This window comes from Vipera berus, assembly GCF_964194415.1.
Source record: "Vipera berus genome assembly, chromosome: 2".
Taxonomy (NCBI): Eukaryota; Metazoa; Chordata; class Lepidosauria; order Squamata; family Viperidae; genus Vipera; species Vipera berus.
In genome coordinates this window covers 80101721-80129189 of record NC_138203.1, presented here as the reverse complement: position 1 = coordinate 80129189, position 27469 = coordinate 80101721, and the positions used below count along the sequence as shown (strand labels likewise).

The window sequence follows — 27469 nt, the reverse complement described above, 5'->3', positions numbered from 1 at the left end:
TAGTTCAGACTGCCACTTTCAAATACTTTGAACCTTTAAGCACATTTGGTGAATTATTCTAAGAAAATAACCATCAAGTAATAGATTTTAAACAATTTTAATATTTCTCCTACGATTAAATAAATGTTTTGAAGGGGAAGTATGGTTGGGCTATTAAAGTGTGAGTTATTTTAAGTCAGGAGGGAATATTGTTTGCCTCAGGAGTTTCAGCCATTGAAGATGATGTCCTGGAAGAGGACCATAACCAAATGTCCCCAACAGGACAGACTATATATTGTCCTTGTTTGCAGTATAGAAAATTGATGATACCTTTTATTAAAAAAATATGCAAACATGAAAGCTGATGTACAATACCTTAGATACATTTTTTTCCTAAAAAAATAAAGCTCTCTGCTCCATTAGCTACAACGGCTGATGTTCTATATATGTCTTAATTATATTTTTTAAAATCTTGCTTGTCAATTATTCTGAAGCATGTTTAATATATCAAAATATGCTTAATCAAAAAATTGGTTGGATGTGATTTCTTTGAATTAAAGTTTCTCTTCCATTTGAAAGTAAAATTTTCTGGCAAATAAAAGTAATTAAATTACAGGAGGAAATAACCAGTTTCATTTTTAATTAATTAATGTTATAGGAAAGCCAGGTTTTGCGTCAGTATTATAATAATACATAGGAATTTCTATAAGCTATCATTTTAAACTCATAAGCTCATTTTTAACCCTTCTTTAAAAATATAAATTTTCTCTTACCCCTTTTTTTGGTTCTGAATAAGTCTGGTAGGGTAATGAAGATAAAGAACAGAGCGCCTCATGAAGTTGCTTTTCCAGTTGACTGATATGTTGTTCTTTTTCAAATAATTTATCTTGGAGAGGAACTTGATTTTGCTGGAGCTGAATTTTACTTGCTTGGAGTTTTTCAAAACATATCGTCAATTCATTATAAAGCTATTGAAAACAAATAGGTGCATTTTATGAAAACGTGTTATCATAAACAAGAGACATGTTGTTAAAATACAACAGTCTTCATCCTGTAAACCAGGGGTCCCCAACCCCCAGTCTGTGGACTGGCACCGGTCCACAGCATGCCAGCAACCGGGCTGCACAAGCAAGCAAAGCCCCATCCGAAGGATGTAGGCAGTATGCAAAACCATACTCCCTCTGGTGTGTGGAAAAGCCTTTCTCCATGGCACCAGTCCCTGGTGCCCAAAAGGTTGGGGACCTCTGCTCTAAATAACTAATAGTTAACAAACTTCAAATTCCCCTAACAAAAAATATGGTATTTGAAGGCAACTATCTCTCTTATATTCATTTTCTAAACTAAACACAGCAAATGGAATCAAGCCTATCAGCATGTATGTACTATGATATATTAACCTTGACAGCAAGACTTGTTACTCAGCACTTTTAAGTCATATGGCAGATATATACTAAACTAAATGCATTAGCATACTATTTAAGTAGTCTAGTTTGGAATAACATTGAGGTATATTGTGAAAGAATGATACAATATTTTTTAAAAATATACAGAGAGAAGCCATAGCTTAAATAAATATGTAATTTTGTTGTCAATTCTACACAGTTCCATTCCAAGATATAATTCAGTGGGGCATAGTTCAATAGGATAGCTCTACAGAATTAGAAAATAGAATAGCTCTACAGAATTAGAAAACAGAATGAATGGAAAATGGGTGTAAGGAAAATTGATGGAGAACTTGCCTGAAACAAAGTGAAAAGAACTGTGTACAACTATGCTAATGGAAGCATGAAAAATAATGGCAGATGGAAAAATGAAGCAAGAGTTGGCAAATAAGTAGACTAAGCAAATGAGTGCATATATCTTGGTAAAATGTTTACTAAGAAAGTGAACAGATAATTTTTAAGACATGTAAATATATAAATTGTATAAAGTAAGCAGTAGGCAGCCTGTTATGAGAAATGAAACTTTATTGAAAGAGGACAAATGTGTCTGTATAAATCTTTACTTCTTGCCCACTGTTATTTGGAGATGAGAGTGGGACATTTTAGAAAAAACATACAGATTAAAAACAATGGAAATCAATGACTTCAGAAGTCCATGTGGTAAACAAATGAAGGAGAGACAAGATCAACAATGAATGAATGAACATTGAATACAATATCAAACAAATAGTGGGAAACAAATGCACTGAGGTGGCTTAGTCATACACAGAAAGTGAATTAGTACAGAATTACAAAACAAATGTATATATTAAAAAGCATGAATATGGGAGAAGGGGTTGTAAAGATTTTTATCCTGCTCTTTATACAATTCAATATGGTAAACATACCAATAACCCTTCCTCCTATTTTTCACACAACACTCTTAGATGAGGCGAGTTTGGCTGAGAGTATGTGACTGCCCCTAAAGTGGGACTAGAACTCACACTCTCCTGGTTTCTAGGCCAATACCTTAACTGCTACACCAAAATGGCTCTCAAATATGTTGAGAGGAAAGGTGAAACTGAAAAAGTCATAGTTAGATGACGTTGATGGGATTTGGGAAAAAAAGAATGGGGAGAAGTTTAAAGAATAAAAGACAGTAAATGTATGTGGTGAAAGCAAGTTTGGCTGGGAAAAAGATACAGAAACCTATCACTATGTGTTATGTATTCAGTATAAAGTAATTACTTCTGTGTTACTATTTTTTCCTCTTCCTCTTCCTTTCTCCTCTCATGCCTTTCATTTCCTTAGCTTACTATTTCTTAGTCTTGTTGTGATTCAGCGTCAGCCTGTGATACTGGCAGCTGAGTCTGATGATTCTGAAGAGGAGGAGGAGAGGTTTGGAGAACCTTTGGTGTCAGAGGGAGGCTCTGATGCACTGCAGGACTCTCAGCCTGGTCCCTCCCGTCATGTTCCTCATCAGACTCAGCCTTGTGAGCACGAGGTATCGGACGTAGATAATTCACAGCTGGATCTATTCAGGGACGCTAGGAGCAGGAGGAAATCCAGCAGAGTAGAACAGAGAAAGGCAATGAGGCAACTCGGTGAGAGGAGGAGAAGGCAATGAGAAGCCACGCCTTGGGACTGCTGATAAAAGGGGAAGGTGTGAGAGGTGCTGGTTGCTGAAGGCAACCGTTTGAAGATCTTCTGCTAGAGTCCTGGTCTGTTATTCCTGTTTAACTCGTTTGAACTTTTGATTTCTTTGTAAATAAATTTGGTTGGGTTTTTCCAGCCTGTTGACTATAAAAATGGGTTGTCCCTGACATTCAAACAGGGCCGGTCATAGGCTGGAACAGAACAAGTCTTTCTCGGCATTCTGAATGTAATTTACACTAAAAGCAAATAAAGTGGTGTGTGTGTGTGTATAATATTTTTAATATGGAAAAAATTGGTCAAAAAGTCTGTATAATAACTTTGTAATTGTTTTAAGACAGACATGTCAAACTCATGACGTCATGTGACGTATTGGGACAGTTTTGCCATTGCCGGCAATGTGGTGGGCGTGGCTTCCAGATGACACGTCCGGCCCATAGGCCGGCAATTTGACACCCCTGTTTTAAGACATTCTTCACTTAAATATGAAATCTACTATAAATGCTAAATATGAATAATATTTCTTCACCTGGATCAGCTGTTAGTTGGGAATTTGGGGGATTTGAAGAGGGAGTATCATGTATGAGAATATTGAGCACTCCAAGAATAGATTAATCATGATGTTAATATAATAATAATATTTTGTGACGTTTCTAAATCTCATCTAGTTCATATAGCTAGAACAGATATGTTGTTGAAAATTTCAGTAATGTTTGGAAATCACATCAATAATCTCCAGAATACTTTATATAAACTATCATTTCAACACTAATATCTAGTTGGAGTTTGTACAACACAACTTCCCCCTTATTCAAAGTAAATATTCTACATTAAAAGAAACTCCTTGACATCTATTTTATATTATATTTACAGTACTCCTACCAGAAAAAGAAATATTTTCTAAAAATATATACCAACTATTTTACTAGTCCCAAGCAGACAAAGTGCTCCTGCAGTGTGTTCATTTTAATGAGACTCAATAGGTTTGTCCTCACCTAAGACTCAAGTTGGTAAATCTTAAATCAATACTAAGGATAATAAGACAAGGAGAGTCTCCAGACTATCTTATCACAGTACTCAGAAATTTACAGTTTAGAAGTTTTGTTTTAAAATAGAAGACTTCCTTTCACTGAAGTCTTGGCTTCTAGAAAGCTATTCATCAGGATGACTGAACATTTCATAAAAGAAGTTATTTCAATGGACTACAAACAAATCTACAAATACTTACATGGGAGCTAACCCACTGAATACAGTTTCCCATTTAGGCAACATATAATTTCCATTCTTTCAAGTTTGAAATTACACTTCCTGCATTTCTTCTAATTGCTGCACAAGTATATTAAGCAGACCACTCTCAAACAGTCTTATGTAATAGAGTAGAATAGTGTAGTAAATTAAAATTAGTCATTTTAGTTTTCCTACTCTAGCAGAGTAGGAAAAATGATTGAAATCTCATTATTTTAAAGAACACTGTTCAGGATAAAACTAGAATGGTCATAATACCCACACTGCAAACATTAATTGAAGAAATACTAGGTAGTATATGTCACAGGTAAGACAAAGTAAGTTTGTACAGTACAATGGCACTATACCATGTTTCATATCTGAAAAAAGTAACATTGCTCTAAATAGGCTACTTCTTCAGCTGCAAAAAACATAGAACACTAGGAATAGTATTGTTATAATGATTCCACGGACACGAAAGTAATGGATGTTCCACCAAAGAGTTATACAGGTAGTCCTTGACTTACAACCATTTGTTTAGTGAATGTTTGAAGTTACAACAGCACTGAAAAAAGTGGCTTATCACCGTTTTTCACATTTACAACTGTTGCAGCATCCCCATGGTCATGAGATCGAAATTCGGGGGCTAGGCAATTGGTATGCATTTATGACAGTGTTGCACTGTCCTGGGGTCATGTCATCACCATTTGTAACCTTCCCAAATGAGTTTTGATAAGCAAAGTCAATGGGGAAAGCCAGATTCACTTAGCAACCACATAATTCACTTAACAACTACAGTGACTTAATAACTGTGGCAAAAAAGATTATAAAATGGCACAAAACTCACTTAACAACTGCCTTACTCAGCAACAGAAATTTTAGGCTCTACTGTGGTTGTAAGTTAAGGACTATCTGTACACCATTACTGCTTGCTCATGGTTGAGAGTACATTTACACCGATAGAGTAAAAATTTAGAGATCGTATAGATGTAGAACAAATATATTTTTAATAATGAGGGAAGCAGCATACTTTTTGGTATGATATTGTTTCAGCTGTGTGAGCATCCTCCTGAGTTCTCAGTACTTTTTGTGTATCTGTATTGAGAGCCTGAAGCTGCTGGATCAGCTTTGCCTGCTGTGCCGCATGTTCAGTGTTCTGTTTGTACAGATTCTGCAGCTCCTGCAATTCCTTCCTGTGCAAAGCAAGCAAGAAACAATGAAGTTGAGCAAAAGAAATACCATGATGATCTCAAATCGTAGTCTTATTAACTATTTTTATGGCACTCTATTATTCTCCAATTTTCTAAAAATACAGTTTTAATCATAATTGGATCAGCTTATAAACATACAAAAATAACATTTTTTTCATGGGCCCTATGTTGCATTAAAATATTTTAAATAAACATATTATTATTATAGGTCTTGAACTTCTTATTTAAAGGTTAAAGTTGCCCAACGGTGAGATGGGTAGCATATAAATTTAATAAATAAAATTAAATTAAAATGTGAAGTGGATTTATTTGTGACAATGATGATATCACCTATTCTTGTTTATGTTTTTCAAACAGATCCTGGTGAGTTGTTCTGAGGTTTGCCAGACAACTGGAAGAAATGTTTAACTCTTAAAGCAAAGAACAAGATTTCAGTTCATAGGAATAATGGCATGCAATATAAGCACTTGCTGTTAGGAAGGAAATATTTCAGAGATACTTTCATTATATTTTGCTAATTAGTAGAAGTAACTTCTATTTACTAAATTCAAAAATAATTTGTAGAACTCTGCAGTGATTCGTTGGGGAACTAGATTAGACCACAGGCATGAAATAGGAAGATTTATTGTACAAAAATGATTCCTTTCAAACAAAATTAAGAATGTCCATGTATTTTTCAATATTTTATCTCTCTCTCTCTCTCTCTCTCTCTCTCTGTGTGTGTGTGTGTGTGTGTGTGTGTGTGTGTGTGTGTGTGTGTATAATGGTTTTCTATCTTTCTATTATTCTATGGTAAGTTGTTTCCTATGTATCTTATAGTTTCTTTGGGTAGTATTTATTATAGATTACACTGGGCTTATTATGCCTTTATCTATAGTCCCTTTATTGCTTCTCCCTCCCTCTTCCTTCTACTTGCTAGCTTAAATTGCCCACTTTTATGTTAATTATCTTGGCTTAGTTAGCCCTGTCTTTAGCCGCTTTCTTAGATCTGTCAAATGGGAAGAAATGGAGGTTCTTTTCTTCTCCTGAAGATTCTAGCCTTACTAGAATCAAATCATTCTCCTTGGCCTTACAGTAGTGATCAATTGCCTCTGGCCTGAACTGCTGCAGGGGCTCTGGTATCTCTTGGATTCCGACTGTGAGGGGAAATGTTTAGTAATGTTGGCTTGATGTTGGCGTGATATAAAAGTTCATGTGGCTGCTAGGCTCTGCCTTTTCTTCTCAGTTTGCAGCTTTCATCAGTTCTGGGGAAAAAAACCCTCTTATTTCTTCCATGCCTCTAGTCACCTGAAGCAAACTGGCTGTGCTCCCATAGACTCACCAAACTAACTTTGTTTTGGATGTTTTGCTTTGCTCAGTTCTTGCCTATATCCTCTCTCTAATGTAATCCACTGTCATGATCCCTCCCAGCACACTCACATCCAAGTCCAAGGGCATCTCCTTTTGTAGCTGGCATGCAGCTGCCTCAAAGGGAGGAAAGAAAAAAGGGTCGAAATGAGTGAAACTCAGTACCCAATAAGATCTAAGACTCCCACCTACAATAGCCGTTAAGAAGTCTTTTACAAGCACATCTTTGAGTTGGCCTATAATGTTTAATTGTTAGATTTAAACTTTTCCCCAAATGATCCTTTAATGCTATGCAAGGCAGCTTCTGTAATTTTATAGTTGTTTAGGATTTCTGATATTTCATTTATTTTTATCTATTTATATTTAATGTTTCCAGGCTGCCCATCTCCCTCAAGGAGTATTTTGTATGCTACCAAGTGATTTCTATAATGGGTCATCTAAAAATTAAATCAGTACATTTTATTCTGGTCACATGACCAGGAGGGAATCCCACAGGACTGGTGGGATTTAAAATGGAAATCAGATGCATTTTGAGACATGCAAACTGCCTTTCTCATAATGATAAATTGGGGAGCATTTTTGAATATATATATGTATATATGTTTGTGTGTGTGTGTGTGTGTGTGTATACATACATACGTATGTAGGTATGTATATATATGTATGTGTATGTATATGTGTATGTGTGTGTGTGTGTGTGTATGTGTATCTATATCTATATCTATATCTATATCTATATCTATATCTATATCTATATCTATATATATATATATATGTTCATCAGTCAAACCTGGACTATTTACAAATGTTATTTCTTTTGCAACCTTCTTCCCCATACGAAATTGATTTTATTCTGTTTTCTGAGAATTGTCCTGCTGATGGGCAGATATTCAAAGCCCTTTTATAACTGTTTTCTGAGAATTGTCCTGCAGATATTCAAAGCCCTTCTATAACTTCTTGCCAACATTTAACTGGATTGGAAAAAAATAACAAGATAGGTACAGGCCAAAGGTTTTATTAATTTATTTATTTTGAAGGGAATGGATAACTTTTCTGTCCTAAATGTGGATGTGTGGGAAATAGAAGAACGGGGGAGTCACAGTGCCCTGTAGTCGTAAATGCAGGCAAGCTGCAAAGCACTTGAATTTTGATCACATGACTGTGGGGTCTCTTCATTGGCCATGACTTCAGATACAGGTCATTAAGTCCCTTTGTTCAGCACCACTGTAACTTCAAATGATCGCTGAGCAAATGGTCATTAGGTCAAGGACTATTTGTAAAGCATTTGAATAAAATATTGCCAATCCAAACAATGTAAGATTATACCACTTTATTTATCATATCAAACATACTTAGCTCTGGCCATATCCAAATCCTTTTGTGTTAATTCAGTTTGCTTAAGCCCCAGCTGAGATGCCAGGTCATCACACTTATTGTGCAGGATTTCCACTTGTCCCCTTGCTTCTTTTAAAGCTGATTCCAAATTCTGGAAGACAATTGCGATAGAACCAATAGCTGGAGAGTTACAGTACAGGATAACAATACTACATTTAAAGTGTAAGCAAAAAGAAGAAGGATTGTTGATTAATCTAAAGTTTAAAAACAAAAAGTTTAATTAAATCTAAGCTTTTATTTCAAGCTAAATTATAAAACAATAAGTAAAATAATGCAAAATAGTTATAGACTACATGAGCATCTTAATTCCTTTATAAGTCCTTGTATGAGTGAATTAGTGCAATGGTTTGTGCAACTTTGCATTGCAGGTAGGAAAACCTAAAGGAAATTATGCTTATTGATTGTAACATATAAATCTGTCTTATAAAATAACTTCAGTACAGCTAATACTATCTCAAAATACATTAAGCGCAACATAACTAATTTAAAACCAATCCAAATTAGTTCATAGAAATCAATAAATTGAATAATATTATTCTGCATACGAAGAGCGAAAAAACATAAAATGCTTTTGAAATCTAAAAGGCTTCTGCCGCTCAGTTGCACAAATAAGAACTGCAAACATTTGAAGGGGGAGGAATTGCAAATGGTTAAGTGAAATACCTCTCTTTCCCCCCCCCTCTAAAATGAGATAAATGGCTCTAGGGTGGGTTATTCCTCCAGCTCCCAAATCCAGGTGACAAAACAAGGCAAGGTTGACAAAAAAAAGAAAGAAAGAAAAAGAAAAGGCTCTCTCTTCACCACAAAACTGAGCTTCGTTCTCCTTTTTTCAACAGAAGGGGAGACATCCTAAAGGAGAACATAATAGAACAATCCCATGGGATAGAACTCTGATAAGTGTAGCTGATTAGCAGGATAGAACCACCTGCTGATATTTTTTGGGGGGGGGAATGAAAGATAACAAAAACAGAGTTAACCCTCAGCTCTTTTCACCTTGAGGTTGAATGTGGGATCTGTATGTAGAGTAGAGTAGACTATGGCAAAATTAACACAAAACTCCTTCCTGCCCAAAAAAAACCCACCCAGCTGTCAATTCCAAAATTCGTTGGAGACATCAGAGACCTTAATGAAAATCTGAAGAAACAGCCAAGGCCTCCTGCTCGATAGCATCAGGATTCAGAAACGTATTGAGAATGGACTGTCCAAACAATACTTGTAACAACAAAGGACAGCAGCAGTAGATTTGCAGCTTTGCAAATCCTTTCTGCTTGCAACATTTGTATATTGTAGCAGGGAAAGATGCAAAGGTTCCCTTCAAACAGTTCCCCTCACTAGCACAACCAGCCCAAAGACAAGACACTAAGCAGGAAGGGTTGAATTCCTGAACATCTGCAGGAATCATGTATAGGTAGTTCACTTAGTAACCATTCAAAGTTACGACGGCACTGGAAAAAGTGACCTATGACTATTTTTTGTATTTATGACCATTGTCATAAATCCCCACGGTCATAGATTCGGATGCTTCACAACTGACTCACATTTATGACGGTTGCAGTGTCCCGGGGTCATGTGATCCCCTTTTGTGACCTTCAGACAAACAAAATCAAAGGGGAAACCAAATTCACTGGTGTTACTAATTTAACAACTGCAGTGATTCACTTAATAAACGTGACAGTTGCAAAATGGGGCAAAACTCCCTTAGCAAATGTCTCACTTAACAACATAAATTTTGGGCTCAATTGTGGTCGTAAGTTGAGGACTATCTCAAGTAGTACCAAAAGGCTGCAGTTAAGAATGAACAGGTGAATGGGAGTAAGCAAAGGGAAGGAATACAATAGTTTTTTTGATATGCCGTTCTCTACAGAATTAAAATCTTCCATGTTTATAAACAGGGGGAATTTTTTTTTTTAATCCCATTTATATCCCGCCCTTCTTCGAAGACTCAGGGCGGCTTACAATTTAAAGCACAAATCAATGTGCTTAGCAATATTAACCCAGGAGCACCAGGTTGTCACACCAATGGAACAGGCAAGAAGGAAGCTTTATTTCTCAGGAATAGGTTAGTTGTGGCTGAATTTATGGCAAAAGCCTGTCAACCTAGACTTCCCCCTATATACTTAAACAAGATACTAATAACTTTATCGTTGACATCTTCAAAATTCATCAGGAGATAAAGCTTGTTCCTTCCTTTGTCCTTCTTACTTCAATACAGTCCAGCATTCACCCATAGTATCTGTGTAGGGTACAAACAATCTTCAGTTCGTATCCAGCTTCAATAACAACAATACTCTCCAGGTCATTAGTAGATGAGGAGACACCTGTGTGTCATGCAATTTAAGACTATTGAATTCTGGATCTTGGCATTACCCAAGATCTATTTTATCCCTCTTGGGTGGCCACAAACACTTCAAATCTAAGAAGAGGAACAAGCACAAATTCAGCAATAAAATACATAATCAGGACGTTTGTTCATCTAGAGCACTTCATTTGTATAGGAGTAGGTGAATCAGGCTTTGATTCAAAGGAAAGCAAGTGTGCAACAAGTACCATGTAGGCAATCAAAAGAAAAATATGCCAGAAGATCCTAAAGTTTGAAAATACAGGATAAATTGGGGGTCAATTCTAATGGATCAAAATAAAAACCCTTCTGTAATATATAATTCACTTCCACATCAACAGACCGCAGTTATGTGTCACTTATTTTGTAAATCCGTAGCTGAAAAGTGAATAAAACAAAACTCTGTCCCAACCTTGGTGATGTCAACATTTTCTTGTAAGTATGATCACTGGTTGAAAAAAATTGCTACCTTTATTTTTAAGCTTGAAATTTGCATTCTTGCACGACAAAGCTTTTGTTAGGACTAAATAGTGGGATGGATAATATGGAAATGGAAAAAAATAAGTCATTTGTCCCTCTTCTTTCTTTTGTTGGTCACTAGGATTTTCCAGTGGAAAAAATTAAAATAGTCCTGTAGACCAAGGAAAGTGCTCTCATGGACTTGCAGTCTTAAGATTCCTGATCTGTCAAGCACACAAACTGCAAACAGATGGAAACATTTAGTCAAACTGAAAGTAAACAAAAGCTAACATAATCCAACGGTACAAAACAAGAATGTGATGGATAACAAAACTCTGGAGAAAACTAATTTTATAGAAATAAAATACAGAAACACAATCTTTTCAACTTGCACTGCCTTTTCACGTAATTTAAAAGATTTCCAAATTACTGTCACAGATCTGTGAGGGGAAAAAAACCCGCACAAAACCCCGAATAGGCATTTGTACAAATACTCAACTTTTTGTAAGAAAAACTTGCCCGTTCAGATTTTTTTTGTAAACAGAAAATCAATCAGCATTTTAAACAGAAACAATGTATACATACTGCGCTGCACAGTATTTATTCAGAAATCTATGCTTTCAAGAAAACTGTTTATCTGATTGTGTGGCTAACATTGCAAATATGCTAGGCCATTTTTGATTAAAACAAGTCTTTTCAGAAACAGGAAACCTTTCTCACATGCCTATGCTGATTCCTTATTCAAAACTAAGATTGCAATTCTCATAGAGTTTACCTACCGGGGGACCATAAGTCAATACTGAGGTGGCAAAGCAAGCAAGTACAGGTAGTCCTCGACTTATGGTCACAATTGAGCTCAACATTTCTGTTGTTAAGTGAGACATTTGTTAAGTGAGTTTTGCCCCATTTTACGACCTTTCTTGCCACAGTTATTAAGAGAATCACTGCAGTTGATAAATTAGTAACACAGAAGTTAAGTGAATCTGACTTCCCCATGGACTTTGCTTATGAGAAGGTTGCAAAAGGTGATCACATGACCTTGGGACACAGCATCGGTCATAAATATGAATAAGTTGCCAAACATCTGAATTTTGATCAAATGATCCATGGGATGCTGCAAAGATCGTAACTGTGAAAAAAGGTCATAAGTCACATTTTTCAGTGCTGTTGTCATGGTTCCAAGAGACAGAGATGAATAAAGCAGAACTTCGAGGCTTGCAAATGCCTCAAAGAACATGTTTATTAGTTACAAAGTATCAGCACGGTCAAGAGTGAAACCAAGTCTGGATACACATGTAATAATTCCTCAATACAAAGTTAAAAATCCCACCCATAAAACAATGCAAGCAACTATGATCCCCAATACAATCATTTGGCGGGCTTTTTCTACAACATCCAGCCTGCAGGCTTGAGAGCAGCCAATGACCTTGGTTCCCACAGAACAAAAGATTATTATGACTAGCAAAGCACCTGGGCAGCCCCCTCCTCCCTCCGTTCTATGTGGCAACCTAGAATAAGCAGGAAAATGGCTGTAGCCACAGTCAGTCGCAGCATGGACAGCTGTTGTAACTTTGAACAGTCACTGAACAAACTGTTGTAAGTTGAGGATTTACCTGTATTCAACCAGAACGAAAACAAGGTGGGAGTCAACAGCTGTCTTTTGCCATTTCTTTTTCTAAGACTCTCTCTTCCCTTTTAATTACCTAGGAATTGCCTGCAGTAAGGGAACTTTCCTATCAAATATCTGAACTGCTTTATTTATTTAAAACGTGTATAGGGTCCCCCATCTTACCAAAAGTCATTCTGGGCATCACACAAGAATCCGAAAGAAACCACATATATAAAAAGAGCAAACAGCTTACTTGTAAAAGGGTTCTGAAATTAGTTCAAGGTTCCACATGAAGTTAGATTTTTATGGTTTTCCCACTCCTAGGTTTCAGAGACGGACTCAAGGGAAGAGTTCAGAATCTAGAAAATAATATACCTCTTTTTCCCTTTTAAGCACACTGATACTTTGAATCTAGTATAGCACTCTTGGAAAAAATAGTAATATATTTGGGGGAAGAAAGGGAAACTTTGTTAGACTAGGATAAAGTAGAATCGACTTGGTTAGACTAAAAGAGAAAACGTACCGAACACATGGGAGGAAATAGGAAATTAGATAAAAAAACATTAAGTGAAGACAACTTTTTTTTCTTCTTAGCATTTTCCTTCAAGTGCAGGATCCACTTTTTTCCAGATCAAACTTTCCTTCTCCTTTCTCACATATACACAAATTATAACCCAAATGACACGTATACAGTCACTTACACTACCACACAAAAATCTGAAATGAACTCAATACTCATGAAAGCTCTAAGAACTGTGGCTGATATGGATTTTTATCCAAAATTATAACATTGTTACCAATTGCCAATCTCCATGATGTTTGGGTTATATCCCAGATCATTATTCATATATAGAAAAATGTAGAACTGTTATAATGACGTTATTGACAATCATGTTAATAGTTGAGACAAAATTTCTGTTAGTGATTATGAGAGAGAGAGAGAGAGAGAGAGAGAGAGAGAGAGAGAGAGAGAGAGAGAGAGACACTACAGAATAGATATACTGATGCAAATTAATATATACATGGGATCTGATTCTTTTTCTTTACTTTTTGCTCTGGAATTTGTTTAAAAACCACAGGTAGTATCTGGGTGAAGAACTTCTATTCTCTATGTTTTTAACCTGAATTTGTATTTACATCGGAGCTCATACTAAAAGATTGCCTATTACTAAAAATGGCAGATAGCATGGTCCTTGCTCAAGCACACAAAGCACTGAAAATGTGCTTTCAGGAACTGCTGATAACAGGCTGAATATTTAAAATGTGCTTCCTGAAAGCTTTGCACAGCTTCAGCACCTCATCAACTCCAGAAAGGACAAGGCCACCTACCATTTAATAGACAGTTTGTATCTAAGAGTTATTTTTAAGTTGGATATTCTTAACCTGCACATGATATCTATTTCATGTCTCAAAATGGTGGCAAAAACTGCTGCCAGTTTTCAGCAATGTTTGAAGATGCTCCAGCTGCCACAAAATTGCCTGAGGCCTCAGGCAGCATTGGGGTTGCAGATTGTTACAAACATACATACCACCCATACATCAGGATATTTTCTACTGCCCAATGAAATGGAAGGGGCAGCTTGTGGAACATAAATTATAACAGAGCAATTAATTGCAAGCCAAGTCAGTCTACTGGAACCTGTGAAGTCTATAACAAAATTTAGGGATAATTATAGCATGCTTTGTTCATAACAGAATATTATTAAATTAAATTAACACTATACACTGTGTGTATTTACCTTAAGAAAATGCTTCAGTGAAACCCTACCAAGCACAAAATACACATGCTGGCTACTACTAGAAACAGAACATTTGACAAGATGGACCTTTGGGTCTGCTTAAGAAATAGTCTTTCCATATTCTCATGCAGAAGATTGTGCTACCAATCACACTGAGAGGGGAAATCCTGGAGCGACAGGAAGATTTCCAATTTTTTTTTTAAAGCATCCTTACATTTGAATGAAATAGCCTTTATTATTTAATGATTACATTTTAGGATGGCTATTTGAAGTCAGTTTCTTGCTTTGAAACATCAATTTTTAAAAAGCTTTGGGTTTTAAGTGAAGGAATGTAAATGAATGTCGGTCCCCACTGGTTGTTATGAATATATAACTTGTTATTTAAAGAAAATAACATGTAGCATAAAGCCTGTGAGTAGCAGATTCCGAAATCATATCCAGGAGCTGATACGTTTTCATACCTTTATTTTTGCATCGATGCCAGACTTTTCTATTCTCCATTGTGATTCCTGCTTCTTCAGTTTCTCCAGGTCATTTAGCAGGTCAGCATAGCGTGTACTTAAACCCTCATTTTCCTCCTCCAGATTTTTTATAACCAGTCTGCTTTGCTCATCCTTTCTCTGCGCACACTCCTTGGTGTCCTGTACAACAGTACCGCAAGGGCCGATAAAAAAGAGAGAAAATATTTTTTTTTAAAAAAACCTGAGAACTAATCAGCAAATATAAACTGTGCAGATTTTACCCTCAGAGCAGCTTCGTCTATATTTGATGGCCAAGGTCACCTGTGTACTTTTATTGGCCTCTTTCATGCAGGTGGAAGGGTCATATTTTTTAGCTGGATGACAGCTTTGATGAGTACACATTTGCAAAGAGCCCATTAATTGATCAAACTGCCTTTGATGCTGTCCCCAGCTATTTTTGAGACCCACACAGACATATCCTCCCAGACCTCGGCTTTATCAATTAATAATGCCAGTCCCATCAGAATCTAATTACACAAAGCCACATCTTCACACTCCTCCTTTCTCTGCTCCATTTCCATCATTAACTATTTATTGGAAAGTTACAAAGGGTGGATTCTTCAGTTTAAGGGATCTTTTCAGAAGTTTGACACGTGTGAGGAAACTGAAAGGTACAATCTAAGGCCTAAGGCTATATTTCCTCTGAGCTTGTCACTTTCCATGCCACAGAGACAGGCCAGCAACTTATAACAGCAACTTCAAAGTTATGGCTACCTTCTACTATGTGCAAGTCAATATACCTTACGTTCCTGCATCACATCTTGAGATTTCTGTCGTAAGATGCAAAGCTCCTTTTTTAAGGCAACATTTTCTTCATCTACAGCAATTTTCCTTTGCACCAGGTTGTTTATCTCCTCTTGTTGTCCACTTGTTCTCTAAGAAAGAGTTAACAATTCTTAAATAAACAGGTAAAGAACATAACGTTCCAAAATAAAAGTTCCAGCTATTTATTTAATAAATCCACCAGTCCCATCTGTTAGATCAGACATGTCAAACACAAGGCCCGGGGGCCAGATCCAGCCCGTGAAATGGTTTCATGCGGCCCACGAAGCCATCCTGGAAACAGTGAGGGAACGGCCCCCACTGTTTTGGCCCTGGCCCAGAGACCCTCCTCCTGCCAGAGACCCTCAGATCTGTCCCACTTCTGCCCAGGCCCCCATAGGCACCCTTGATGCGAACGATGTAGAGCTGGCCATGTCCACCCAATAGGCCATATGCACTTTAGCCACGCCCACCCAGGCCACACCCACCCGGCCCCCTGAGGGCAACCGCAATGCTGATGCGGCCCTCAATGAAATTGAGTTTGACACCCCTGTGTTAGATCAATCAACTGCAGACAACTCTGGGCAGCTAACAATAACAAAAACAATACGAAAAATAACGAGCCAAGGAAAGAATGGATCACCTGGAGGGAAAAACCTCCAACCAAGCTGCCCATGCACCAACCCAAACGGATTCCACTCGCTCTACTAATAGCCAGGTCTTTAGAATTTATTTGAAGGAGAGCGTGGTAGGGATTATTTGACTGAATGAGAAGGCTTGCTTGCAGGGTACCCATCAAAAGAAGGGACCAGGAGCATGCCAACCATGTTGGAACAGACAGAAGGACAAAGGAGTGCCTTCAGAACTTGAATCCTGAAAAACAGCTGTTTCATCTTAACACCTGTACCTGCTTGCAGTTTTAGATTCAGCATGTAAATCTGTTTTGGTGCTGAGCAAATATCAATTTTAATATTAGTTGATTACTGTATTCTCACTGGGCATATTAAAAGTATGAGATAATTGAAAGTGCTGGCAATATTGGACATGTCAAATTTGCACAAATAAGAAACCCTGTAGTTTTACTTTAGCGCTAACTCTTATTATTAGGAGATGCTTCAGAGCCAGTTATATTATAAGATTACTAGGGATATTCAAGGGATATTCCGAAGTGATATGCAGACCCTTTAGCAGTGTGCCCAAATCAGTGGAAGCCAGTGGACAGCTTGCATGAGACTGACTACTTGTGAATCCATAATCTCATTTTAAAATATGAAATATGATGGTTCTCAACAAATGGAATAACTGAGTGGTTGAATCAAATACTACAGAAATATTTAAAGTGCTATATCCTGTGAGTTTGGTCTAGTGATTAAGGCAACTGGCTAGAAACCAGGAGACTTGAGTTTTAGTCCTGTCTTATTCATGAAAGCCAACCGGGTGACTTTGGGCCAGTCACTCTGAGTCCACAACACCTGGCTTGGGTGACAAGCTTATTAGTCAATTCTGACCCTGCTCCTGCGGGAAAATGCCAGGAAGAAAGTAAATTCAAGGTGCTATATCTCTTATCAAGACAATTGGACTAAAATATTGTTAACTTAATACATTCCTCCATTAGCATGTTTTTACTTTGTTATGGGTCAAGACTTAGACAATGAAGAGGCTTCAGCAGGCTCCATGGAATGTCAACCTCAGGAGACACAAAACCAAGAATCATTTCAGGTTGATTAAAAAAACAGGCACTGTCCAAATAGCTGTAGCAGTCAAATGAGCATGACATAAAGCTTTCCAGCCCCCACACCTGGCAGAGCTGTTCTTTGAGGTTCTTGCCAAAAAGGGAGCATATATCTTAATTGGTGACAGCTGACTACGGCTTAATTTGAGAGGCAGCCCTGAACCATGTTCCTCTCCTGGGAAAACAACTAACAATAGTGGCGACTATCTGTAGCTTGGGTGTAGGATGAGGGTGGAGGTTCGTTCTCCAAGCTTGTGGGTTGGTTTCTGAATGTTTCATCACCAGGCTAGGAAACATCTTCAGCGGAATTTAGGGGATGTCATTGTCAGTGTTCTTCTGTTTATAAGGGCTTTGTGTGGTAAGTAGGTCTTGTGATGGAGAGGTCACATCACATCAGGGTCTTGTGATGGGTCAGGTATGGGTGAGTCAATTGAAGGTCTTGTGGTAGATCTTGAGGTAGGGAGGTTACTTCAGATGAGCATCATTGGGAGGTGAAGTGCTGGTTTCCAGAGGTCTAGGAATAGCAATAGCTCACAAACCCACAGCCAAACTCCGCCAGGAATTATCCAAAATCAAAGACAAGAGACAGAAAGATGAAAGAAACAATGTAATTTACAAAATCAACTGTAACAATTGCAATCAATTCTACATGGATCAAACATTAGTCAATTAACACTGGCTGGCTGTCAAACGCCACCATCCCAAATCCCTAATCTCTACCCACACTGACACCAAACAGCATAAATTCGATTGGAGCGATACAAGAATCATCGGCCACGCTACCATCCACCACGATTGTGAGATCATTGAAGCCTGGCACTCCACAAGCAATTCCGTCAACAGACACATCAACCTACAACCTCTGTATATTGATTTATACAGAGAGCTTCCTTCGGAATAATTTAATGGAATTAGGCTTATTTGGGTGGCTTAACATGTTTAAATTCATTGGTTTGTAATAATAAGAATATGCTACTTTTATTGGAGGAAACACATAAATACAGTAATAATCTAAGATAAGAAATCTAGATAAACTGAATTGGAATTTGTATGCAATTGTATCAATGACTAGTAGGCACTTTAATCAAAGTTTTAATACTTTTATTATATTTTAAAAGTTCCTATAATCATCCAGATTTTTGGCAGTTTATAGTACTTAAGAGCAAAAAACACAAAGATTGCAATCAACATTAAAACATCTACAGTAAACATAAACCGAAAAAGCCAGAGTAAAAAATAAAAACTAGACAGTAGTTTTTAGACAGTAAAGATACATTTTTAAGCAATAACAATATCACTGCAGTCAGCCCATGACTCTGTCATACTTATTTTAAACCTTTTTAAATGCTGCATTTCTTACAACTGTACACACTATTATTAATAATATCTAATAACCAGATTCTTTCATTTTAGGAAATAGTCCCAAGTTACTGTAGCATTTTATTGAGACTCCACGTTTCAGAAAATAATGAAATTACTAAACTTTATTTTCAAGGTATGAAAACTGTATAAATAGATTAGATAAAAATTAAAAACAGAGGTATTAATCTTACCCAAAGCTGAAAGCTTCAGTTAACAATGCTTTCAATTTTGCCCATTAACAAAAGCTTTAATATAGATTTGCACAGCAAGCCAAACATTTTCTAGTTTAGAAATAATGAGGCAGCTACTATTATTTTAACCCCTTTGGAGTATAATTGGCTGATAAGGTTTTGAAAGATTGCAAGGTCTAGGACAAAAAGATTACTTTTAGTCTCTTCAGATCAAAACTGGAAGCTAATTAAATAACATTGTTGTGAAAGGGAAGGTCTACTATATTTTTATTCATCCTTAATTTTCCTCTCCTGAGGAAAACAAATAGGTTTTTCTTTCCAGTTATTTGGATATTAATATTAAGGCCACCAAGTACACAAAAGGAATAGAGCAGACAATAGAGCAAACTTGCGACATCACGTGACGTCATGCAACGTATCGGGACAGTTTTGCCATTGCTGGCAATGGGGTGGGTGCGGCTTCCGGATGACGCGTCCCGCCCGTGGGCCGGCAGTTTGACACCCCTGAATTACGGCATATAGCATAATGATGTATCAATTGGAGTTGGACAACCGAAAATTAAATAATTAATTATATCCTGCTTATTTCATGAAATAAGATATTTTAACCATGGTTTGCTGAACAATCCATAATAACTTCATTCACACTAGAAGCAGTACATTGACTAAAACCCTAGTCAGTGCTTGCATTAGGAAATAATTGTCTTCAACCCAACTGCAAAATTGCAATAGCACCCTGGAATTCTGAGCAGAAGTGGTGATAAAATGATAACGTAACAGATAGTACAGGATTCTGTCAGGCGTACAAAACACTCTTTTTCAGTTCTCATCTTGCAGCTGTGCAAGATTCCAAATAACAGGTGTCCAAACACTCTTTAGGTTATCTTTCAGAAGCTACTTTATCTTTACCTATCTGGATTAGAATATTTTCATATTATCTTATTTCAGTTGTTTTACATGTGCCTTACATTTTAAATTGTATTTATTATTACTGTATCTACTTTATAAACAGTTCAGTAGGTTCTAGGCCTCTGCAGAAACTTTCATTTGGAAAAATAAGTGCAACACAGATTTTACAAGTAGTAATATCCTGTATATTATGAAAATACTTGTTCTACCTTCCAAAGCACAAATACGTCAATTAAGTGTATCTGCATTTCTCATTTATATACTCATTTGCATGTCTTAAAATGAGGATATGATAGGAAAATAGGAACTTCCTTAAAATGAAGGCAATGAAAAAAGATTTCGCAAAGGTATAAGCTCCAGCAAGCAGAATGGATGTGTGCGTCAAATGGCATATCATATTCTTTATTTTAGCCTCTGTGCTATTTAAGATACTTATAAACAATTTGGATGAGGACTTAGAAAATACAGTACAATATAAAAAAATTATTTGCAAACAACACAACAGAGAAACAATGAACATCTTAGGACAGTATCGAGATTTAGACACAAAAGCACTTGAGAACAGGATCTAGGTATCTTGAAAGAAAAGTTGAAAAAGCACGAACAGTGTGATGCAGATAAAGACATAGCTAATGTAAACCTGGGCTGCATCAACAGCACTATGTCAAGATAAAGAGAAGACATTGTTTCTCTCCATTCTTCATGGAAAGACCAGTTAGAATACTGTATTGCACCAGCCCCCAACCTTTTGGGCACCATGGAGAGATGTATTTTTCATGGACCGGACGGGGCACGGTTTTGTGTGCTGCCTGCATCCCATGGATGGGGCTTCGTTTGTTTGTGTGGACCGGTTTCTGGCATGCTGTGGACCAGGGCTAGTCTGGGGAGTGGGAACCCCTGCTGAATTGAACCCAGTTCTGTACACCACATTTTAAGAATGACATTGAGAAACTGAAGTGTGGTCAAAGAAGAGCAACAACAACAAAAAAGAAGACTCTAAAGAAAAGGATATGAAAAACCGAAGCACTGGAAAAAAAGAGGACTGTGCAGAGGTATGACACCAATTGCCAAGTAACTTGCAGTAGATACTGCAGAACTGTCCGAGTGGTTCCACAACATATAAGAAGACACAATCAATTAAATTTCAAGGAAATAGACTGTGGTTGGGCATGAAGGGAAATTTCCAAGTGGTAAAAGATGGAAAAGAATATGACAGGAGGCGATAGATGATTTTCAAGATTTCTTCCAACTCTTACTTGAAGAAACTGCACAAAGATAGGTAAAGGTAAAGGTTCCCCCGCACATGTGTGCTAGTCGTTTCCGACTCTAGGGGCCGGTGCTCATCTCCGTTTCAAAGCCGAAGAGCCAGCGCTTGTCCGAGGACGTCTCCGTGGTCATGTGGCCGGCATGACTAGACGCCAAAGGCGCACGGAACGCTGTTACCTTCCCACCGTAGTGGTCCCTATTTTTCTACTTGCATTTTTACGTGCTTTCGAACTGCTAGGTTGCACAAAGATAGCCTTCAGCAATTATCTATTTCCACCTAAACCGGTGGTCCTTTGAGGATGTAATAAGAAAATTCCCTTCAAACAAAAGCAATTTTAAAATATATAGAGCAGTTACTGTAGTCTCAAACCATAAAATATAACTACTTAAAGTTCAAATTTAAAAGATTAAATGGAACATACTTTATTGAATGCAATGGTAAGTTTGAAAAAAACATATACCGTCGATACAAGTATTCATAACTTATCATAAAATGCTAGCTGACAATTGGAACATGTGATAAATCACTGATAATTTTAATACGTTCACTTTATAGTTTGCTAGAGGACCACGAATGCCTTTTTTAAGAGTGAGGTTACATCCAGCCACGATCCTTAAAATTTATGGTAAAAATTACAATAAAGTATTACAGGGATAACAAAAGGAACAAGTAAAAGAGCTTCAATTTCAACTATACATCCAACTTGATACCTGTTCAAAATAGTGGAGATATTTCAACTAAAGTCAAACACTATCAAAAGTCAAGATCACAGAAAGGTGCTATGTGTGTTATAAGAGTATAGATGTTCTCAGATAGAAGGCTCATAGTTCTACCATCAAAAGGTATTGTGCAGCTATAGTTGATTTTTATTCCCCCATCCTTAACAAGATTTTCTTTGCAAAGAAAAATGACAGAAGTGGTGAGAAAAGGTGCATAGGTTACAACTGGAGGAAAATGTCATCTAACCTCTTCATAACATTCTGTGAAAAAAGGCAAGAGTGACTGCACAGTAAAAAAAAAATCTCTCTTGGAAGCATTGTATAAAAGTCTCTCCATTAACAATTGCCCCAAAGTCTATTTTGAGCGCTTCTCAGCTTTTCAAGTTGCATCACTGTGGAATCCAACACATAATTAAAAAAGGTTTCCCAGTTGCTGAACAAGTGTCACATACTGTATAAGCTTTCATGCAGTCCCTCAAGAATATGAAATATCCAACAAAAGGTTCTCTTCAGAGAAATATCATCTAAATCATGCTGCTCTAAGAGATTTTGCCACTATTTTTTTCTGCATTTTCCAGAATATTTAATGAAAACAATCTGACTTAGAAGAAACATTTTAAACTATACAACAAGTTAGTTGACATGTATGAATCCTGAAGCTAATGCAGTTAAATGGGGTTGAACAGGATTATTGGTGATAATAAATTTATTTAAATTTAAATTCCACCTTTTCAATCAGAGCTCAGTGTAATTTATGCAGACATTTTCCACACGTTATATCCTTAATCAGCAGGGTATCCATGGTGGGAGGGAGGATGAACATTGTTTTCCTTTTGGTACACTCAATATATAAGTGGCATGACTTCAATTGCCTAGTGAGGGCTCTCATTTTGATGGTCTTGTGCCCACCAGGTATGTTGGGCCAAAAAGTAATCCAGTGGGTTCGATGATCAAGCAGAGGTTTGAACATAAACTGTCCTCATAATCAACTTTTTAATAAAAATGACAATGAAAATGAAATACTCTAAAAATGAATGCTAGTGTTGAAAAATCAGACTTTTTTAAATACAGAGTTTAAACAGGTCTGAAAAATAAACATGGGAACCATCTGGCAGAACTTTATAGATTCACATCTGATATGGGGATTTTTTTGTTTGTCTTTTGTGAATTATCTTCTGCTACATAAGCAAACTTGCAGCTGCATACCCCTACAGCAATCCTGTTACAAATATATCCAGAGATCCAAAAAGATTGGGAGCCCCTTCTTTATTCATATCTAGGCAATTTTCTGAATAAGAAAACAAAAGACTAGTTTTATTTAGTTCCTCTAAAAGTCAAGATGAAAGTGGTAAGCAAGGAATCAAGGTTATAGAATATACAAAATTATTCTATACCTATAATGTATATTTGATCCTGCTTAGTTTATTACTATGTTCTTTTTCTATAGTTTTAATATGAATCTTCCTATTACTAATTGCAGTTATGTAACATCTGAATAAACTAATATAAAATAAGAAAATGTTCCAAGATACAGATTTTGGTAATATTTATCTTTTGAATTTGATATACTAGCTATTTGTGTTTCTTTCACATTGTCATTTTGAAAGATAAAACATCCGCATATGTATTACATTTTTAAAAACAATCAGCAGAAAAATGTCTGATTTCAGTGAAATAAGATGTTTGAAGCCTCAGTTGAACTACAGGTAGTCCTCATTTAATAACTGCCTTGCTGAGCAACCATTTGAAAATACAACAGCAATAAATGTTAATAAACAAATCATTTTTCAACCAATGTGCATTTTTATACTCAAATTTAGGAACTTGACAACAATGCACACCAAAATGAGAGCAACGCTGGTGATGCTTCATGAAATAACTTTATCTAAATGACAGGGGAACAACTTTGCAGTGTCTCTTTGCAGTGTCTTTGTCTTTCTGTCATATGGTACATTCGGCCACATTTCACCAGAACCATTGTGTTTGCTAAGCAAAACTACCTTTAATTGCATTGTAGAGCTCTTGCTTATGAGGTCAATTCAAAATACCAGAAGCTAATCTTATTAGAATATATAAGATGAGTTTATTCCAATAATTATGTACTTTCCCTGCAATTTCTGCAAATTGAATGAAAATCATTTCAAGGATAATCCAGCAATCCAAAGAAACAAAAAAGTCCATATATCTTTTGATTCTAATATTTAATTTTAATTGGGCCATGTAAAAATAGAAAAAAGCCAATAAAATACTATTATATTTCATCTAGTTACTCAATGATGATTACCAAGCAGTTATTTGTATGAATTAATCTGGCACTACTAAGCACTACTCTTACTATCATTATAAATGTCTCATTTTAGCAACTAGTCAATATATACAGCAAGGCAGGTGTTTCCAATCATAACCACCATCGTGTGTCCTATGAATTACAGCAAGACACCACAAAGAAGCAGTTATCAACTTCTTTTATGTGTTCATTGAAAACAGCCATTCTTTTTATATAAAAAAATATAACAATTGTAATCATTGGATATGCACTGACAAATTTGTTTATGTTACTCTGCTTTATGGAATTCAGCTTTCAAGGGCAAAGATGTTTTTTTCAGAAAACCTGGGTAGTAATGCAATTCTTATTGCTTTGGTAGAAATTCATCTCATATCTTTCTCACATATTAGTCAGGAAAATGTGGATTGTCACATTTCACCATTTATCTCACTAGGACATTAAATCATCTGGGTTGACAAACTGGCAAAGTTATTAAAACCTTCCCTATCCAAAATATTGCAAATATTTTGCTTTTCCAAACAGTAAGGGATTCACCAGCTCGTCCTAATCTATGACATATTGCCATTTCCTTAAAGCTGAAATTGTCTTCAGATACTAACATCATCCTTCTCAATATCTTGCACATCTCACTGGACTCTGGTATAGCAATAGTAGAAAGTGATGAAGGCTAAAACTATCTATATGTATAATCACCAATTATATGGTTAAGAAACTGTCATTTATGTGTAAGATTTTCACTGCTTTCATAAACATGCTTTTAAAGTTTCAAACACATTAAAATCAAGGTAAGAGCCACTTTTAGTACTTTTTTGAGTAGATCCTCTGCTGCATCCAAGTGGCTATGTTTAGCATTAACAGATTTTTTTTAAAAAAAAGATGAATACTGACAATGAACAGTGGTCACATAAAAACTTGAATAGATTAAAAGATAATGATTAATTTCTTTATTTCGGTGCTTTAAATTAAAGTGTCTATGTGCATAAACTACTTGGTAATTGTTTATGAATAATCTAAAGCTGCTATCATAAAGCTCTTTGGGCCTTTATGTAAATCGAGTAACAGAAATTCTGTTCTAAACATGTATTCCCATCCTGACAATGATCTTCTAGGAATAACTGACTGAGAAGAAGAAAATAAAGGGGGGGGGACCCTCAAACTCCCAATAGTGAGACATAAATCAGCTCTCAACCAACCCAGGTTGATAAATCAACATAACTTTCACATAACATTTACATGTTGGACTGAATCCCAAATCCCATTCCATTCCAATAAAGTTAGGTAGGCAATTTCTGTCAATTCCTCCTTTCATTTCTAGCCTGTACAGTAGCACTAATATAACACTGTTCCTAATGCCCTACCGATCCATGATTGCAGAACCAAGTTGTTACATATACTTTTAGCTATTTAAAAGCATACCTGTAAACATAATTCCCGATTGCCTGAAATTCTGAAACAACTGTATCAGATTAATATGCTGGTCAGGAAAGTTGCATTGACATGGCTCTCTGCTAGTTGTGCAATGATAAAGAATATAGTGCATTATAATAGATAAAATAATATTTATAATTAAAGTTATAAAATTTATGCAATAGTGGCAAGTATCCGTAGCTCGGGTGGAGGGTCATTCTCCGAGCTTGTGGGTTGGTTTCCCAACGTTTCGTTACCAGGCTAACCTTCAGAAATGTTCAGGAACCAACCCACAGGCTTGGAGAACCAACCTTCACCCTCATATAAAATTTATAATTACGGTATAATTAAAGATACAGAAGGATCCTGACAGACTTAAACACTGTGCCCTGTCTAACAAAATGAAATTTAATGGTGAGAAAAGGTTCTACATTTAGACAAGAAAAACCAAATTCACAGGTATAGAATAGGTGGTACCTGAATTGACAGTAGCAACTGCGAGAGGGATCTCAGAGTCCTAATGGACAATCCCTTAAATATGAGCCAGCAGTCTGCTGCAGCTGCCAAAAAACCAATGGAGTCCTAGGCTGCATTAACAGAGGGACAGAACCAAGATCATGTCAAGTGTTAATATCATTTTATAATCCCTTGGTAAGACCACACTTGGAATATTGCATCCAGTTTTGGCCACCACGATGTTTAAAAGATGTTGAAACTCTGTAAACAGTGCATAGAAGAGCAACAAAGATGATTAAGAGACTAAAGGCGAAAACATATGAAGAATGGTTGCAGGAATTGGGTATGTCTACTTTAATGAAAAGAAGGATTAGTGGGTGACATGATAGCAATGTTCCAATATCTAAGGGGCTGCTACAAAGAAGCGGGGGTCAGCCTATTCTCCAAATCACCTGAAGGAAAGACAAGAAGCAATGGATGGAAGCTAATCAAGGCGATAAACAACCTAGAACTAAGGAGAAATTTCCTGACAGGTAGATAGAACAATTAACAGAGGAACAGATTGTCTTCAGAAGTTGTGTGTGCTCCATTGCTGAAGGTTTTTAAGAAGAGATGGGACAGCCATTTGTCCAGAATGATATAGGGCAGTAATGGGGAACCTTTTAGAGACTGAGTGCCCAAACTGCAACCCAAAACCCACTTATGACCACTAAAGTAAGGTACAAAAAGAGTGGTGGTGATAGTAGTAATACATATGCTGAATAATGAAGCTATAATTGTTTATGATTGCCATTATGTTGGTATCAACTCTGAGCACCCACATCTTGATTTTCTCCAGGAGGATCTGTCAACTTGATCTTTCAACACTGTACCTATCCTACTGCAATTTAGCCCATCCACCATGCTAGTGGCTGTCTTTTTTTTCTTTCTCCTTCCACCTTTCCTAGCATTACAGACTTCTTAAGACAGCTGTGTCTTTATATGTGTCGGAAAAAGTGATAATTTAAATGCGTCATTTGCTCTTCTAGTGAAAACTCTGAATTGATTTGTTCTTTGATCCATTTGTCTATATTTTCGGCTTGATATTCTCAAGAGTCTTCTCCAAAACCAAAGTTGAAAAGAATCAATGCTCTAGCTTACTTCCTCAAAATCTAACTTCTATTTCCATAGAATGTTAAAGGGAAAACCGTGGCTGCACAATTCTGATCTCTGTTGGAATAAATGCCGGCGTCAACTTCCCTCCGCCCTGTGCGTTCCCACAGAGAGAGCCTCCTCAGGGTGCCACCGGTCAGAGAATGTCGGCTGGTGGCCCCCAGGGGGAGGGCCTTCTCTGTGGGCGCCCCGGCTTTATGGAATCAGCTGCCGGTTGAGCTCCGGATGGCACCTGACCTTCGCTCCTTCCGACGCGGTCTGAAGACCTATCTATTTGAACAAGCCGGCCTGGCCTGATGGGGGATATGTTGGGGTTTTTATTGTGGATT

At 36.8% G+C, this 27469-nt stretch overlaps 1 protein-coding gene across 1 annotated transcript in view; it reads right to left on the bottom strand.

Moving 5' to 3' along the window:
- CNTLN (centlein) overlaps positions 1 to 27469 on the bottom strand; it is a gene marked incomplete at both ends in the record, with an annotated part of 198071 nt that overhangs the window by 125992 nt on the left and 44610 nt on the right. The window contains 5 exons of the mRNA XM_081318884.1: positions 753 to 947; positions 5308 to 5470; positions 8188 to 8321; positions 14837 to 15016; positions 15637 to 15771. Of these exons, the coding sequence (XP_081175010.1) occupies positions 753 to 947; positions 5308 to 5470; positions 8188 to 8321; positions 14837 to 15016; positions 15637 to 15771 (807 nt within the window). The remainder of the gene's footprint in view (positions 1 to 752; positions 948 to 5307; positions 5471 to 8187; positions 8322 to 14836; positions 15017 to 15636; positions 15772 to 27469) is intronic.